The sequence below is a fragment of the Eriocheir sinensis genome, chromosome 9 (genome assembly GCF_024679095.1).
Source record: "Eriocheir sinensis breed Jianghai 21 chromosome 9, ASM2467909v1, whole genome shotgun sequence".
NCBI classification, from domain to species: Eukaryota; Metazoa; Arthropoda; class Malacostraca; order Decapoda; family Varunidae; genus Eriocheir; species Eriocheir sinensis.
In genome coordinates this window covers 22,997,540-23,012,539 of record NC_066517.1, presented here as the reverse complement: position 1 = coordinate 23,012,539, position 15,000 = coordinate 22,997,540, and the positions used below count along the sequence as shown (strand labels likewise).

The following is a 15,000-nucleotide window of genomic DNA, read 5'->3' as shown; positions in this document are numbered from 1 at the left end:
AAGCACCACCAGCATGCCAGTTAACCACGTGGGGGATGAGTATCTCGACGATGCTTTGGACGACTGGCTGAACAACTTCGACACATACACCTTCATGGTAAAGCAGGACCTCAACACCCACGACGAGGAGGAAGGCGAGGGAGAGGACGCAACGGCTGCCAGAGAGGACCAAGAGGAGGAGGAGGAGGAGGGGGGGAAGGAAGAGGCGTGGAGTGCCCCCATCGCCGTCTCCGTGGGGTCGAAAACTCTGCTGAACCCACACCTTGATTATCTGGGTAAGTTTGGGTCAAGGGGGAGAGCGAGGGGAAAGGGGGGAAGAGAAGGGAAAACGGGGGAAGAAAAGAATGATACGAGAAGTGAAGGCCAGAAGAAAAGAGTGATAAGAGAAGGAAACAGAAGTGAAGACAAGAGTGAAGAGAAATAGTGAAGAAAACGAAATAAAGATGGGAACAGAAGTGAAGAAAAGACAGAGAAGACAAGTGAAGGACAGAAGGAAATAGTGGAGGAAAGAGTAATAAGAGAAGGAAACTGAAGTGAAGACAAGAGTGAAGAGAAAGAAATAGTGAAGAAAACGAAATAAAGAAGGGAACAGAAGTGAAGGGAAGACTGAAGACAAGTGAAGGAAAGGAGAAAATAGTGAAGGAAAATGGGGAACACGAATGAAGGGAATAGAAAGAAAAATAATTAGGAAAAACGGACACAAGCGAAGGAAGTGCACAGAAAGAAAGCACGAGAAGAGATTTTAAAGAAGGGAAAAAAGAGGAAAAAATTGGAGGGAAAAGAGAAAGAAGTGTATAGAAAAAAAAAGAGGAAGGGGATACAAGGGAAGGGAATAACTAGAAAGAAGAAACGATAACCGATAGGAAAGAAGGAAAGGAAAGAAAGAATAAGGTAATTAGTGAGAGGGAAATAAATAAATATATAGATAAAGAAAGAAAAACAAAATAGGACAAGAGTAAAGGAGAGGAAATAGAAAGACGCGAGAAAAGATCGGAAAAGAAAGAAGGAAGAAAGGAATAAGGGATAAGGTGGAAAATGAGGAAAAGAAGAGGGGGGAATGGAGAGGGAAAGAAGAGAATAGAAAAAGAGGAGAGGAAAATAAATGAATAAGAGGAAAGCAGAATAATAAACAAACGAAACAGAGGCGTAAAAGACAGGAGGATAAGAACGAAGGAAATAGATAGGAAGGAAAATAATAAAGGAGAGGCAGAAGAAGAAGGAGAATCACTGGAAAGGATGGAGAGAGGAATCGTTTTAGTCCTTGAGACGCCCTTAACAGTATTTTTCCTTGTATGGGGGGTTAACTAGAAAGACACCCTTAACTGTATTTTTCCTTGTATGGGGGGTTAACTAGAAAGACACCCTTAACTGTATTTTTCCTTGTATGGGGGGTTAACTAGAAAGACACCCTTAACTGTATTTTTCCTTGTATGGGGGGTTAACTAGAAAGACACCCTGTATGGGGGGTTAACTAGAAAGACACCCTTAACTGTATTTTTTCTTGTATGGGGGGTTAACTAGAAAGACACCCTTAACTGTATTTTTCCCTACATGCGGGACTCACTAGAAAGACACCCTTAACTGTATTTTTCCCTACATGCGGGACTCACTAGAAAGACACCCTTATTTTATTTCATTGCATGGGGTTTAAGTAAGTGTTGTTGTAAATGTTGTTCTCGTCTTGTTAGAGTATTTGGTTAAAATCTGCACCAACCCACTTATCTCTATGTTTTCCTATCTTTTTTTTCTCTCTCTCTCAGTAAATGTTTAAGTTTGCCCGCGGCCAGAACAAACAAGCCCATTAATCACGTCAGTCTCTTGATTGTGTAGTTTATATTCCGTTCATCACCACACAAGACGGACCTAAGATTTCCCAACTTTTCTTCGCTGCATCAGTTCAAGGCTACTACTATGCAGCGCCACTGAACAGGAAATATGCTAGTTCTTAGATCATTACATCCGTGTAGCTTAACCATCCCAACTCGGCAGATCGTAATTCTACATAATTTCCGGAGAGAACCATTTGGAGGACACGCGAGGCACTCATTATGGGCCGCTTTCAGTCACTTTGTTTGTTTTGATCGTTACCAATGGGGGCGATCGCTGCTATAGTATTTCCACGTAAAACTGGCTGATGGGGTAGTGGCCTCAACACCTCCTCTGCTAAGCTAGGATCAAAACAGACTGTGAAAGCGGCCCTATTATGACACATCAACACTTTGAGACTTCTGACTCAGGCGATCACTGTCTACATAATTCTCTGAACGGAAGGGAACGATTTCAAGGACACCCGGAGTACAATCAGACACTTCTAACTCACTTCTAACCTAAGATATTTCTAACTCTGCCGACCAGTCTATGCAAGTCTGGTCAGGAGGGAACGCGATGACTGGCAATATCTAAGCGCCGATATTTCGTTTCCTATTTAACCAGCTGCTCTTCTGTGGTCATATAAGTATTTCCTAGCCTCCCGGAAATTAATGGGAAAGAGATCCGCGAAGCTCGTATTAATTATAAAATAAAAATAAAATAAAAATAAATCTAACCTAACCTACCTTACCTAACCTACCTATCCTAATCTAACCTAACCTACCTTACCTAGCCTACCTATCCTAATCTAACCTAAGCTACTTTACCTAACCTACCTATCCTAATTAACCTAACCTACCTTACCTAACCTACCTATCCTAATCTAACCTAACCTACCTATCCTAATCTATCCTAACCTACCTTACCTAGCCTACCTATCCTAATCTAACCTAACCTACTTTACCTAACCTACCTATCCTAATTAACCTAACCTACCTATCCTAATCTAACCTAACCTACCTTACCTAGCCTACCTATCCTAATCTTACCTAACCTACTTTACCTAACCTACCTATCCTAATTAACCTAACCTACCTATCCTAATCTAACCTAACGTACCTTACCTAGCCTATCTATCCTAATCTAAACTAAGCAACCTTACCTAACATACCTATCCTAAGCTAACCTAACCTACTTTACATAACCTACCTATCCTAAGCTAACCTAACCTACCTTACCTATCATACCTATCCTAATTAACCTAACCTACCTTACCTAACCTACTTGACTTAATCCTAACCTATCCTAACCTACCTAATCCTGGACCACGGACGGTAAATACGAGTTAGACCAAGGGCAAGGGGCGGCGCGGGTTCCCCACACACACACTTCATGACCATTTTCGCGGTTGTTTTGATATCTACACTTTTTCCTAATGATATTCGGGAGGCTTGAAGGTTATCAGAATACATATATGACAACAGAGAAGGGAGCAAGCAGAACGAAAGCATGATAAATGATAGGAAAGGAGGGATAGGTAGAAGAAAAGGAAAAGATAGAGGAAAAAGAAGTGAATATAAAAAAAAAAAGAAAGGGAGGAAAGGGGAAGGGGACACGAGTGGAGGGAATAAAGAGAGAGAGCACGAGAAAAGAGGAATGAAATGAAGAAAAAAAAATCCGTTACGGAAGAAGGAAGAAAATGGGAAGAGTGAAAGAGGATAGATAAGAAGAAAATGGAAAATAAGATGGAAAGAAGAGAAAGTGAATAAATTAAAACACACGGGAAAAGAAAGAAAAGAAGGAAAAAACCCTAATGGAGAAGGTAGGATTGAGGTAGGAAACGATACAAGCATAGTTATTTAAAACCAATCTTGCCCGGGAACGATTTGAAGGACAAGCCGTGCACAGACACACACACCTCAGCTCTGCGTGACTCTTACTAAATAATACATGTTTTACGAGGGAATGTTCACCGTGTAGCAGCAGCAGCCCGGGGCATCGTAGTCTTGATATGATGTAAGAGTAAATCCACGCTTAACTGTATTTTTTCCATGTATAGGGGGCTTACCGTACTAAAAAGCCACCCGTAACTTTGTCTTTCCTTGCATGCGGGACTTACTAGAAAGGCGCCCTTAACCTCATTTTTCACAGATATGAGTTAATTGGGGTATAAGAACACTGACAGCCGCACTGACATTCATCACCCGCCACAGCTCAACATTCACTACCTACAAAAGCACGGCGCTCAGTCTCACCCTGCCAGGTCTCGCCAGACTCGTACCTACCTACCACGTGGAAGGGATGACAGAACCTCCTTATTTGTTCCTAATTACACCACCACCACCACTATCACCACTACTACTACTACTACTACTACAACCACCACTACTACTACTACCACCACTACTTCTACTACTACCACCACTACTACCACTACTGCTACCACTATTACTACCACCACCACTACTACTACAACCACTACCACTACTACAACTACCACCACCACCACCACTACTACTACCACTACTACTACTACTACAACCATCACTGCTACCACTACTACTACTACTGCTGCTATTAATAATGTTTTCCCCTCTCACACCTCACACCTGTAAGCCAACCCCCTCCCCCACCCCTGCAACCTTACTTACCCCTGCCAGCCCCTGCTAAATTAATGGAGGAGGAAGAGAAACACTGATGACAGATGCTAAAGAGAAATGTAAAACCAGCCATCACAGAGAAAGACAAATTAAAGGACAACGGAGGGGAAACAAGAGGATAAAAATGAGATAAGAAATAATATAACAAACATTTGGAGGAAAAACAACATTCAGAATATACAATCCAGAACCACTTAGCACTAGCAGAATCTTCTCAGTAGGCATAGCATGGATAGTAGCAGACGAAGTAGTGTGGGTAGTCAGAAAATTCATAAATAAACAAGAGAAAAACAGCGGCAAGAGATAACAGGAAGAAAACCTTATGAAATACTAAGTTACGGGGAAGAGTGGAGGGAGAATAAGAAGAGAAGGGAACACGAATGACGGAACATACTGCTTGAAGGGAAGGATAAAAGAGAAGGGGTCAGGAGAGAAGGGAGTAAACAGAAATAAAGCATGATAAATGATAGGAAAGGAGGGAAGGGAAGGATAGGTAGGATAGAAGAAAAGGAAAAGAAAGAGGGAAAGTGAAAAAAAAGAAAGGAAGGGGGAAAGGGGACACGAATGGAGGGAATAAGGAGAGAGCACGAGAAAAGAGAGGAATGAGTGTAGGAAAAAAAATCCGTTATTACGTAAGAAGGAAGAAGAGAAAATGGGAAGAGGGAAAGAGGGAAAGAAGAGGATGGAAGATGAGACGAGAAAGCGAATAATAGAAAGGAAAAGATAGAAAAGAAGGGAAAAAAAGACAAAGGGATGTAAGAAGGTAGGATAGAGGTAAAGGAAAAAATTAGTAAAAGGAAAAACAGAGAAGAAAGTAGCGAATGAACAATAAAAAATAAAGAAAAGAGGAATAGGGAAAAGACAATCTTATTCATTAATTATTAGAGTAGAAAAACAAGGTACAATGAAAGCTGGGAAAGGGAAACTGGGATAAAGAAAAGAGGGGAAAAGAAGGAAAGTAGTGAATATAAAAAGAAAGGAAAAGAAAAGAAAAGAAAATGGCAATAAGAGGGAGGAAAGAGGAAAACAGAGTAAGAGGAAAGTTGATAAAAAATACAAGGGAAGAGTGAAGGAAGGGAGAATAAGCAAGAAGGAAATAATGCGTAAAGGAAGGAAAGGAGTAAAGGAAAGAAAGATGGAGAAGGAGAATGCTAGGAAAGGAGAGAGGGAGGGAGGAATCGACGTCATACTGAGAGAGAGAGAGAGAGAGAGAGAGAGAGAGGGTTGATAGTGTTCGAGGGAATTCAGAATTTTTATAGTTCCTAAATGGCAACTCGAGAGAGAGAGAGAGAGAGAGAGAGAGAGAGAGAGAGAGAGAGAGAGAGAGAGACCTCCATAGTTGAGTAGATTTGTAACGAACTCTTGGTAGCGAGACACACACACACACACACACACACACACACACATTCTTGCTTACCGAACTTTCGAGATCCACAAACTACTCCACCTCCGTCCTCCTCCACTCCTTCCCTCCCATCCACCTTATCTTGTCATGTCACACTCGCACCGGATATGGCAGACGTTTGCCAGCCATTCCGCACGCATGAATTTAAATTACTGCCTTACCATACTCTTCTTTACCCCCCCCCCCCCCTCCTGCCGCCATCACTGAGAGATGCGTTTTGTTGTCATAAGAGACCAGTGATTGTGCGAGTATATTATGTTGCCAAGGCTTTCGTTTCCGCTCTTTTATATTATATCTTGTGAGACATAGTGACAGACTTTGTCTTCTCTCTCTCTCTCTCTCTCTCTCTCTCTCTCTCTCTCTCTCTCTCTCTCTCTCTCTCTCTCTCTCCTCCCTTCCTTCTCTCCCTCTCTTCCCCTTCCTTCCTCCCTTTCCTCCCCCCCCTCTCTCTCTCTCTCTTCCTTCCTTCTCTCTCTTCCTTCCTTCCTCCCTTTCCTCCACCCCACCTCTCTTCCCTTCCTTCCTCCCTTTCCTCCACCCCTCTCTCTCTCCCCAAATTCATTCTTCCTCTTTCTCTTCCCTCTCCCTCTTCATGTGCCCTTCCACTCCTTCATTATCTCTTTCTCTCTCCTCTCACTATTTTCTTCCTTCCCTTTCAACTCTCCTCTTTGTCTCCCTTTCCTCTTTCTTCCCCTACCTCCTTTCCTATTTTCCTAGCATTCTTTCCTCATTTATTTTCCGTGTATAATACTTAACATTGCTTTTTTCTCATTATCCTCCATTTTGACCTCCATTCCATCTTTTCCGCCTCTCCTTTATCACTGTACTAATATATTCAAGTACCGTATATTTAAATAAGGTTTCTGGTAAAGAGTCGACTGAGTGTAAATATGTGTTGTCAAGGCTTTCATTTTCGCTCTATTCTTGCGTGTGCTGCATAACAACAAGCTTTATCGTACAAGTGTTTATCTTTGTATTTCAAATGTGTATTAAGTGGGATCAAGTTTTCTTTCAGTTTAAAGCTCTCATTTTTTTCACTTTCACTGTTATGGCTTTTTATCAGGCTGTTTCCATTTTTCACTGTATTTCAACTGGATCGTTATTATCCATGTATTTTCCTCTCTTGACTCCGTTTTCTCTCTAATAATCAGAACACAGCCGTTCTTGATGGTGAATTCAAACCCTTAAACTTCCTTTCACCCTCCCTCCCTCCTTTAAGCGTTTCCCCTTAGCGAACCAATCAAGCCTCAGTAAACACGTCTTCGATTACCCTCGGAGATAACGCATAACTGACGATCACTGTTCTGGGTAAAGAATGTGTAATTTAATAATGGACCGGAAAGAAGGCGTTGGTGGAGGATTACATGCGAGGACACACCCAGATACTTCTAACACTCGAGACACTTCCATATCAGACACTCCCAACACCTAAACACTTCTATAACCCTGCCCATCACTGTTCTGGGTAAAGACGGGTGAAATAATGGACATGGGAAGGCGTTGGAGGAAGAGCACAAAAGGAACACTTCTAACACTTCAAACAGAGAGAGAGAGAGAGAGAGAGAGGGTTGGGTAGATTTGTAACGAACTCTTGGTAATGACGTGATGACATGACACACACACACACACACACACACACACACACACACACACACACACTTACCTACCGAACCCTACCTATCAGTGTTCTGGGTAAAGATGGGCGAAATAATAGACACCTGTTTGAACTGTGTCACTTTCTTTACTGAATGTGTTTTACGAGGCCGTACTCACTGTGTAATAGCCAAGGGCATCGTATTCTTGGTGTGATGTAAGGGTAAATCCATAGCACGGCGATGTAACGGCAATGTAACGTTGAAATAGCCTTGCTCGGGGAAAAGAAAACGTTTGTGTGAGAAAACGAAAAAGAGGAAGGAAGGAAGGGGAAAGGAAGAATGGGAAGGGAGGAGGGAAGGAAAGGGAGTAACGTTGAAATAGCCTTGCTCGAGAAAAAGAAAACGTTTGTGTGAGAAAACGAAAAAGAGGAAGGAAGGAAGGGGAAAGGAAGAATGGGAAGGGAGGAGGGAAGGAAAGGGAGTAACGTTGAAATAGCCTTGCTCGGGGAAGAGGAAACGTTTGTGTGAGAAAACGAAAAAGAGGAAGGAAGGAAGGGGAAAGGAAGAATGGGAAGGGAGGAGGGAAGGAAACGGAGTAACGTTGAAATAGCCTTGCTCGGGGAAGAGGAAACGTTTGTGTGAGAAAACGAAAAAGAGGAAGGAAGGAAGGGGAAAGGAAGAATGGGAAGGGAGGAGGGAAGGAAAGGGAGTAACGTTGAAATAGCCTTGCTCGAGGAAAAGGAAACGTTTGTGTGAGAAAACGAATAAGAGGAAGGAAGGAAGGGGAAAGGAAGAATGGGAAGGGAGGAGGGAAGGAAAGGGAGTAACGTTGAAATAGCCTTGCTCGAGGAAAAGGAAACGTGTGTATGAGAAAACGAATAAGAGGAAGGAAGGAAGGGGAAAGGAAGAATGGGAAGGGAGGAGGGAAGGAAAGGGAAGGCGATGAGGAAGGACGCAAGAACACTGACACAGCCGCGCACACTCACCAAAAGCTAAAAGAAACCTGAGTGAGGACCAGCTGACGAGTTCGTCCAAGTTCCACGTATCCGCCTTGTTTTATCCTTTGCGACATCATACCCATTTTTCCTGTTGTCGTTTTCTCGCTGCGCAGTACCTGAAGGCCAGATAACACCGCTTTCAAGAGGAGGGTATCAGGACACCTCTCCTTTCGAAATTGACCTCTCTTTCGGCCACTCCTCTCGACTTTTTTTGTGGGAACAGTGAGTAGTGGGCTTTTTTTACATGATTGTTTCCTCTTTTGCCCTTGAGCTGTTTCCTCTACTGTAAAAAAAAAAATTATTGGTATGATGTAAGGGTAAATCTACAGTTCGGGGATGTAATGGCAATGTAACGTTGAAATAGCCTTGCTCGGGGAAGAGGAAACGTTTGTGTGAGAAAACGAAAAAGAGGAAAGAAGGAAGGGGAAAGGAAGAATGGGAAGGGAGGAGGGAAGGAAAGGGAGTAACGTTGAAATAGCCTTGCTCGAGGAAAAGGAAACGTGTGTATGAGAAAACGAATAAGAGGAAGGAAGGGGAGAGGAAGAATGGGAAGGGAGGAGGGAAGGAAAGGGAGTAACGTTGAAATAGCCTTGCTCGGGGAAGAGGAAACGTGTGTATGAGAAAACGAATAAGAGGAAGGAAGGGGAGAGGAAGAATGGGAGGGGAGGAGGGAAGGAAAGGGAAGGGGAAGACGAGGGACAAGAACACTGACACAGCCGCGCACACTCCCCAAAAGCTACAAGAAAACTGGGGGCGCACGGGGCGAGTTCTTCCATGACTCCACCTCCCTTCATCCCTTGCCACATCACCCAGTCTTCTCTCGCTGCGCAGTACCAGAAGGCCATTGTAGCACCCCATATAAGGTCACGAAATCTTCACATTGGTTAAAACAGGAAGAGTAGGTTGAATAGTATAACTCCCTTTGTCATAGTGTAAAAGCCCGCTGTGAGCCTTACTTTTCCGCCTTCATTTCCTTTCTTCATTAACCATTACAAAGTTTGAGATACTTTGGGGGTGGGGGTGCACTGCGTTAATGGGGAAGGAGGGGGAGGTGGGGAGAACCGGGGAGTTTGTCGTGAGAAAGATAAAGTAGAATGTAGCGGGGAGGGAGGAAGAGAGGGATGACAAGGGGGAGGGGGGGAGGAAATGACATGAAGACGAGATTTTAAACGGTGGGCTTTTACGGGCCATATTATAAGACATTTCGCCGCCCAAGAACACCTATTTGACAAGGCTTTCGTAGGAGTTGTGGGCATTTCCAGGGGTAGTTTTATGACACTGGTGGTAGTTTGACCCTTCTTCTGTACCCTGAACCCCAAGAAACACTCATTAGAACCCGACTGACCCCATCTTTGACCTTTTGAAATACGTAGCTGATGTGAGAAGCGAAAATGTCATAATACCGACCTATGACAAAGGGATCTATACTACTTAACCTTCTCTTCCTGTTTTAACCTATGTAAAGATTCCGTGACCTTAACTTAATATGCGGTGTTGTACTGGTCTTCCGGTAATACAGCTGCACTCCCTATACGACACTAACGTCATTCTTTGATACACTACAGTTGTGATACCAGGAGGTTAGGTTAAGAATGGAATGTACACAGAATCACAAAAGTAGGTATAAGTATTGTAAGTAATTAAGTGTGTCTCCCGTGTAATGCCAGGAGGTCAGGTTAAGAATAGAATGTACACGGACATACTTAATTACTTACAATACTTATACTTCCTTTAGTGATTCTGTGTACATTCCATTCTTAACCTGACCTGCTGGCATTACACAGTGACTACATCATACGTTCCTCTCTCAACTATCCGTGCCTTAAGGGGGAAAATTGTTTGAATGTCCGTTCCTGACCTCTCCTTGCGTCCCTATGCTGTCTTCTTGTAGTCTGTTGCAATAACTAAGGAAATGACTCACCCCTGCTTGCCCAACACGTAGCCTGCCCCCAGCAACTTCACCCCTGACAACCAACCCCTCTAGCAACTCCACCCCTGCCAACCAAGCCCCCAACTCCCTATCCAAGACTAAAGTAACGGAGAAAGAGAAACGCTGATGGAATATGCTAAGAAATAAAATAAAAAAAGACCACAGAGAGAGCCAGGTTAAAGAACAACGATAGGGAGACAGGAGGATGAAATGAAATAAGAAATAGTATAACAAACATTTGGAGAAAAAAAAACGTTCAGAAAATATATCGAGGAAAATCTAACACTAGCAGAACATTCTCAGAAGACGTAGCATGGATAACAGATGAAGCAGTGTGGGTAGAAGGGAAAAAAATAAAAAAAGAAGGAAAACAGGAACAGCGGGAAGAGATGAGGTAGAGGGTGAACTTATGATGGAAAAAAATAAAAAGAGGTGTTCTGTATAAAGTATTCACAGCAGTTCCGGAGAAAAAATCGTGGAGGAATGAAGGGAGTGCAAAAGTACCTAGAAAACTAATCAATAAATGAAGCGTTAAAGACAGAATATACTGAAAATTGTAAGCCCATACGCATAATTGACATCCCAAATAAAATCTCTGGAATTTATGTAATGAAAAAAGTATGAGATGGGCGGAGGAAAAAAAAAACTGGCGAGGAATAGACAAGAGCGGTTTCAGTAGGGGAAGGAACGGCATGGAAATTATTTAACAACATAATGAAAGCTGGTAGAAAAGAATAACAGCAGAACTTAAGAACTATAACTATAATATGCTGCACTGACACAGGAAAAGCTTGACAACTCCGCTAATCACTGCTCCTTTAGATTATCCATAAGTACAGATGAGTGGATAATTTTTACAACATAGTGAAAGAGCTGATAGAAATAATAACAGCAGAACTTCAGAACTATAACTAATATGCTTCACTGACATATAAGAAAAAAATGATAACTCCGCAAATCACTGCTCCTTAAGATTATCCCTAAGTACAGATGAGTGGAAAATATTTACAACATAATGAAAGAGCTGATAGAAATAATAACAGCAGAACTTAAGAACTATAACTATAATATGCTTCACTGACATATAAGAAAAAAATGATAACTCCGCTACTCACTGAAGATTATCCCTAAGTACAGATGAGTGGAAAATATTTACAACATAATGAAAGAGCTGATAGAAATAATAACAGCAGAACTTAAGAACTATAACTATAATATGCTTCACTGACATATAAGAATGACAACTCCGCTAATCACTGCTCCTTTAAAACTATATAGAGGGGAGTGGCCAATTAAAAGAGATCAGTTTAGAATGAAGAGGTGTCCTGATACTCGTGTCCCTTGTTAAACCGCCTTATGATTACTTATTCTTTCTAACTTCCCGAAAGGATGAAGTTTTTTGCACTCTAGTTTGGCTTCACTCAGAGCCAGGACGCAACGTTTTCTAAATATATCCCAATCCTCGACTTCCGTTTGAACTTCCGTCTTCCTCCATCTTCTACACACCCTTCACCCTCCACCCCTTCCTGGCCGTTCATATTACCCGCAATGCCACAAACGCTCATTGAAACAACTAAGGATCAGGATGACTTGCTTCCCTTCTATAACCGCCATCTTGGGGTGGTAACATTGAAGGGAGTTTATTTTCGCTTCAGTTCCAACTTCTATCACTGAAATTATTCGCGCAATTATTCGAGAGTATTTTTATTCACGGCAAGGTAACGTTGAAAGAGAAGTTTGGGTGAGGAAAAGAATAAGAGGAAGGAAGGAAGGGGAAATGAAGAATGGGAACTTGGGAAGGGAGGAGGAAAGGAACGGAATGGGGAAAATAGGGGGAAATCAGACCCGTCATAATTTTGGCAGATTTTGGGGAGCTAGAGACCATCCGAAATTGGCCTCTCTTTCGGCCACTCTACTAATCGCTATATGAGAGCAACAGTTAGCGGCCTTTTTTTTTTTTTTTTTTTTTTTTTTTACATCATCTTGTTGCCCTTGAGTTGTACTTCTGTATTGAAAAAAAAAATACGGAAGGGGAGCAAAGCGAGCATGCGAAGGTGGTATAATTTTCCTTTTAAACAAGCACTTTTAGGGGCATTTTGAGGCACCCCAGAAAGTAGGGTCCTGAAAAAGGTAAGAAGTAGAAAAGCGGGCAACTTCATTTTACATATGATTATTATTTTTATGGGAAACTTTAGCGCATATCTTCCGCTATCAAGACCTGCTAGGGATTAAAACGGTTGAGGCCCTCCAGAAATTAGGGTCCCGAGAAAAGTAAGTAGAAAAGCGGGCAACCACATTCTACACATGGTTATTTTTTTACGGGAGACTTTAGCGCATATCTTCCGCTACCAAGACCTGCTGGGGGTTAGAACTTTTGAGGCCCCCCAGAAATTAGGGTCCTGAAAAAAGATAAAGCAGAAAAGCGGGCAACCACATTTTACACTAGCGGTTATTTTTTTACGAGAAACTTTAGCGCATATTTTCCGCTATCAAGACCTGCTGGGGATTATAACTTTTGAGGTCCCCCAGAAATAAGGTCCTGAAATAGGTAAGAAGAAAGTAGAAAAGCGGGCAACCACATTTTATACAATCGGGTATTTTTTTACGGGAACATTTAGCGCTTATGGGGGTTAAAACGCATCTCACGGCCTCAGAATAGAATGAAATAGTGTCCCCATGATGCTGCAGTCAATATAACCACATATAATCGCTTTCCTTCACCGTCCTGCGATAAAACGTGGAAAAATTGGTATTATTTCGGTCTTTCATCAGCCCAGGAAAATTTCGGGGGCCAACACGTGTGATATAGTGGATTTATGGGCTGTGAGGGATTTATGTTGCCTCACTTACCTTGGGCGTTGTATTCCGGGTGTGTGGTGAAGGTAAATCCCCAGTAAATCCATGGCACAGAAATTAAACGGGAAATGGAAACACAAACACAGCGGTAGGTCCATCCGCCACGAGTGCAACGCTTCAACTGACTTCATGTGACTGCCAAGGTAAACGTTTTCTTGACAGTGATGCCTCGTTTTCTTTCTCCTCACATTTTATATCATTTAATGGCACTCCACACGCCTGATATATCCCATTCAACTCTTATTTACACGGTTTATTCGTCTTTCCCACGCACTGCTGCCAACATGAGGGGTAAATATCCGTGAAATGTGGGGGTATGAGTTGAACGTCTGACACCCCATCCTTCCCTCCCAACTTCTCGTTTTCGTTTTAAGATTCTTCAACACAAGATAATTACATCTTCTTTGGACACCCACACCCACAGACGTTCTATAGCATGAGGGCAAGACTGAAGGAGCCTGCAAGTGGGAGATATACTTATGCAGGCAGCTATATCCTATTAAACTTACTACTACTACTACTACTACTACTACTACTACTACTTTCCCAGGCTAAATATGCGCTATGATTACATTTACTAGAAATCAGGGTGCGGAAAATGAGCAGGGCCATAGGTAGTGATCTCTAATTAGCGGAGTGCCATCCAGGTGAACTTCGCGGAGTGGAGAATGAAAGTGAGATTGTACGAATGCTTCCAAATACAGCTTGTGGAGGTTGAGTTTTGCATCTTACATGTCCCTGAACAGCGTGCCAAATGATAGTACTCAGAAGATTGCATATATCTATTTTCAGAGCCAAAGCTGTCGTAGCCACACTAATAAAACGATTCAGTGGAAGTTATCGTTAGAACTGTTGATTGTTATTTTTAGCGTTTTTTGTCCAGTAGATAGAGAGGCCCAGGCACCGAAAAATGCAGTCTGCTGAATATGATAAACTGGCAACGTTTGTTCTGTCCCGAATACTAATGATAAAAAATAAAAAATAAAAATGCTGTGAGCTCTTGTACTAGGCCGACATGAATAAACAGACAAATAAATGAATAACTGCAGCTTAAATTTGCATAGGCTTTCCGATATCACTACTACTACTACTACTACTACTACAACAACAACAACTACTACTACTACTACTGCTACTACTGCTACTACTACTACTTCTACTACTACTACTACTACTACTACTTTTTATAATCTTGCAGTGACGGTCGAATCTCTAGTGGCCGAGGAGGGTTCAATCTTCTTAACGTTGAGCAAATACAACAACCAGACTGAATGTGGTGTTGGAGGACTCACTGTGGAGGCGGTAATGCGCTCAACACCACATAGGTCTACTGCTAGTGGTGGTGGTTTGGTGCGTCAGTCTGAAGGGCAAAGCGGTGGACGGCCTCGGAACTCCTCGCTTACTGCCCTCGTAGCCTTTGATCTACAGAACGAGGTTGGTTTAATATTGTATTGTGTGAGTGTTATGACTGGTACTACTGTTGGTTGTAGTACTATCGTCGGTGCACGAAAGCTGGCGGGCATAATCCTTCAGGGACTTGGTTGCTTGCTCTCTGTGCTGAAGAAAAAATATAAGGAAGGGGAGCAAAGCGAACATGCGAAGGTGGGGTAATTTTCCTTTCAAACAAGCACTTTTAGGGGCATTTTGAGGCACCCCAGAAAATTAGGGTTCTGGACTGTTGTTGGTTAGATCTAACCTGCGGCAAATTTCATCCACGTTAGAAAAAGTTAAGAATTGTCCAAGCACG

At 42.4% G+C, this 15,000-nt stretch overlaps 1 protein-coding gene across 3 annotated transcripts in view; it reads left to right on the top strand.

Moving 5' to 3' along the window:
- Positions 1 to 15,000, top strand: part of LOC126996184 (trichohyalin-like) — a 32,760-nt gene that overhangs the window by 5,945 nt on the left and 11,815 nt on the right. For all 3 annotated transcript variants that reach the window (XR_007751055.1, XM_050856490.1, XM_050856489.1), the window contains exons 3-4: positions 1 to 275; positions 14,452 to 14,687. The exon at positions 1 to 275 is cut by the window's left edge and continues 10 nt beyond it. Coding sequence is in view for 2 of the 3 variants with exons in the window: in XM_050856490.1 (XP_050712447.1) it covers positions 1 to 275; positions 14,452 to 14,687 (511 nt within the window). In the remaining variant the exon portion in view is untranslated. The remainder of the gene's footprint in view (positions 276 to 14,451; positions 14,688 to 15,000) is intronic.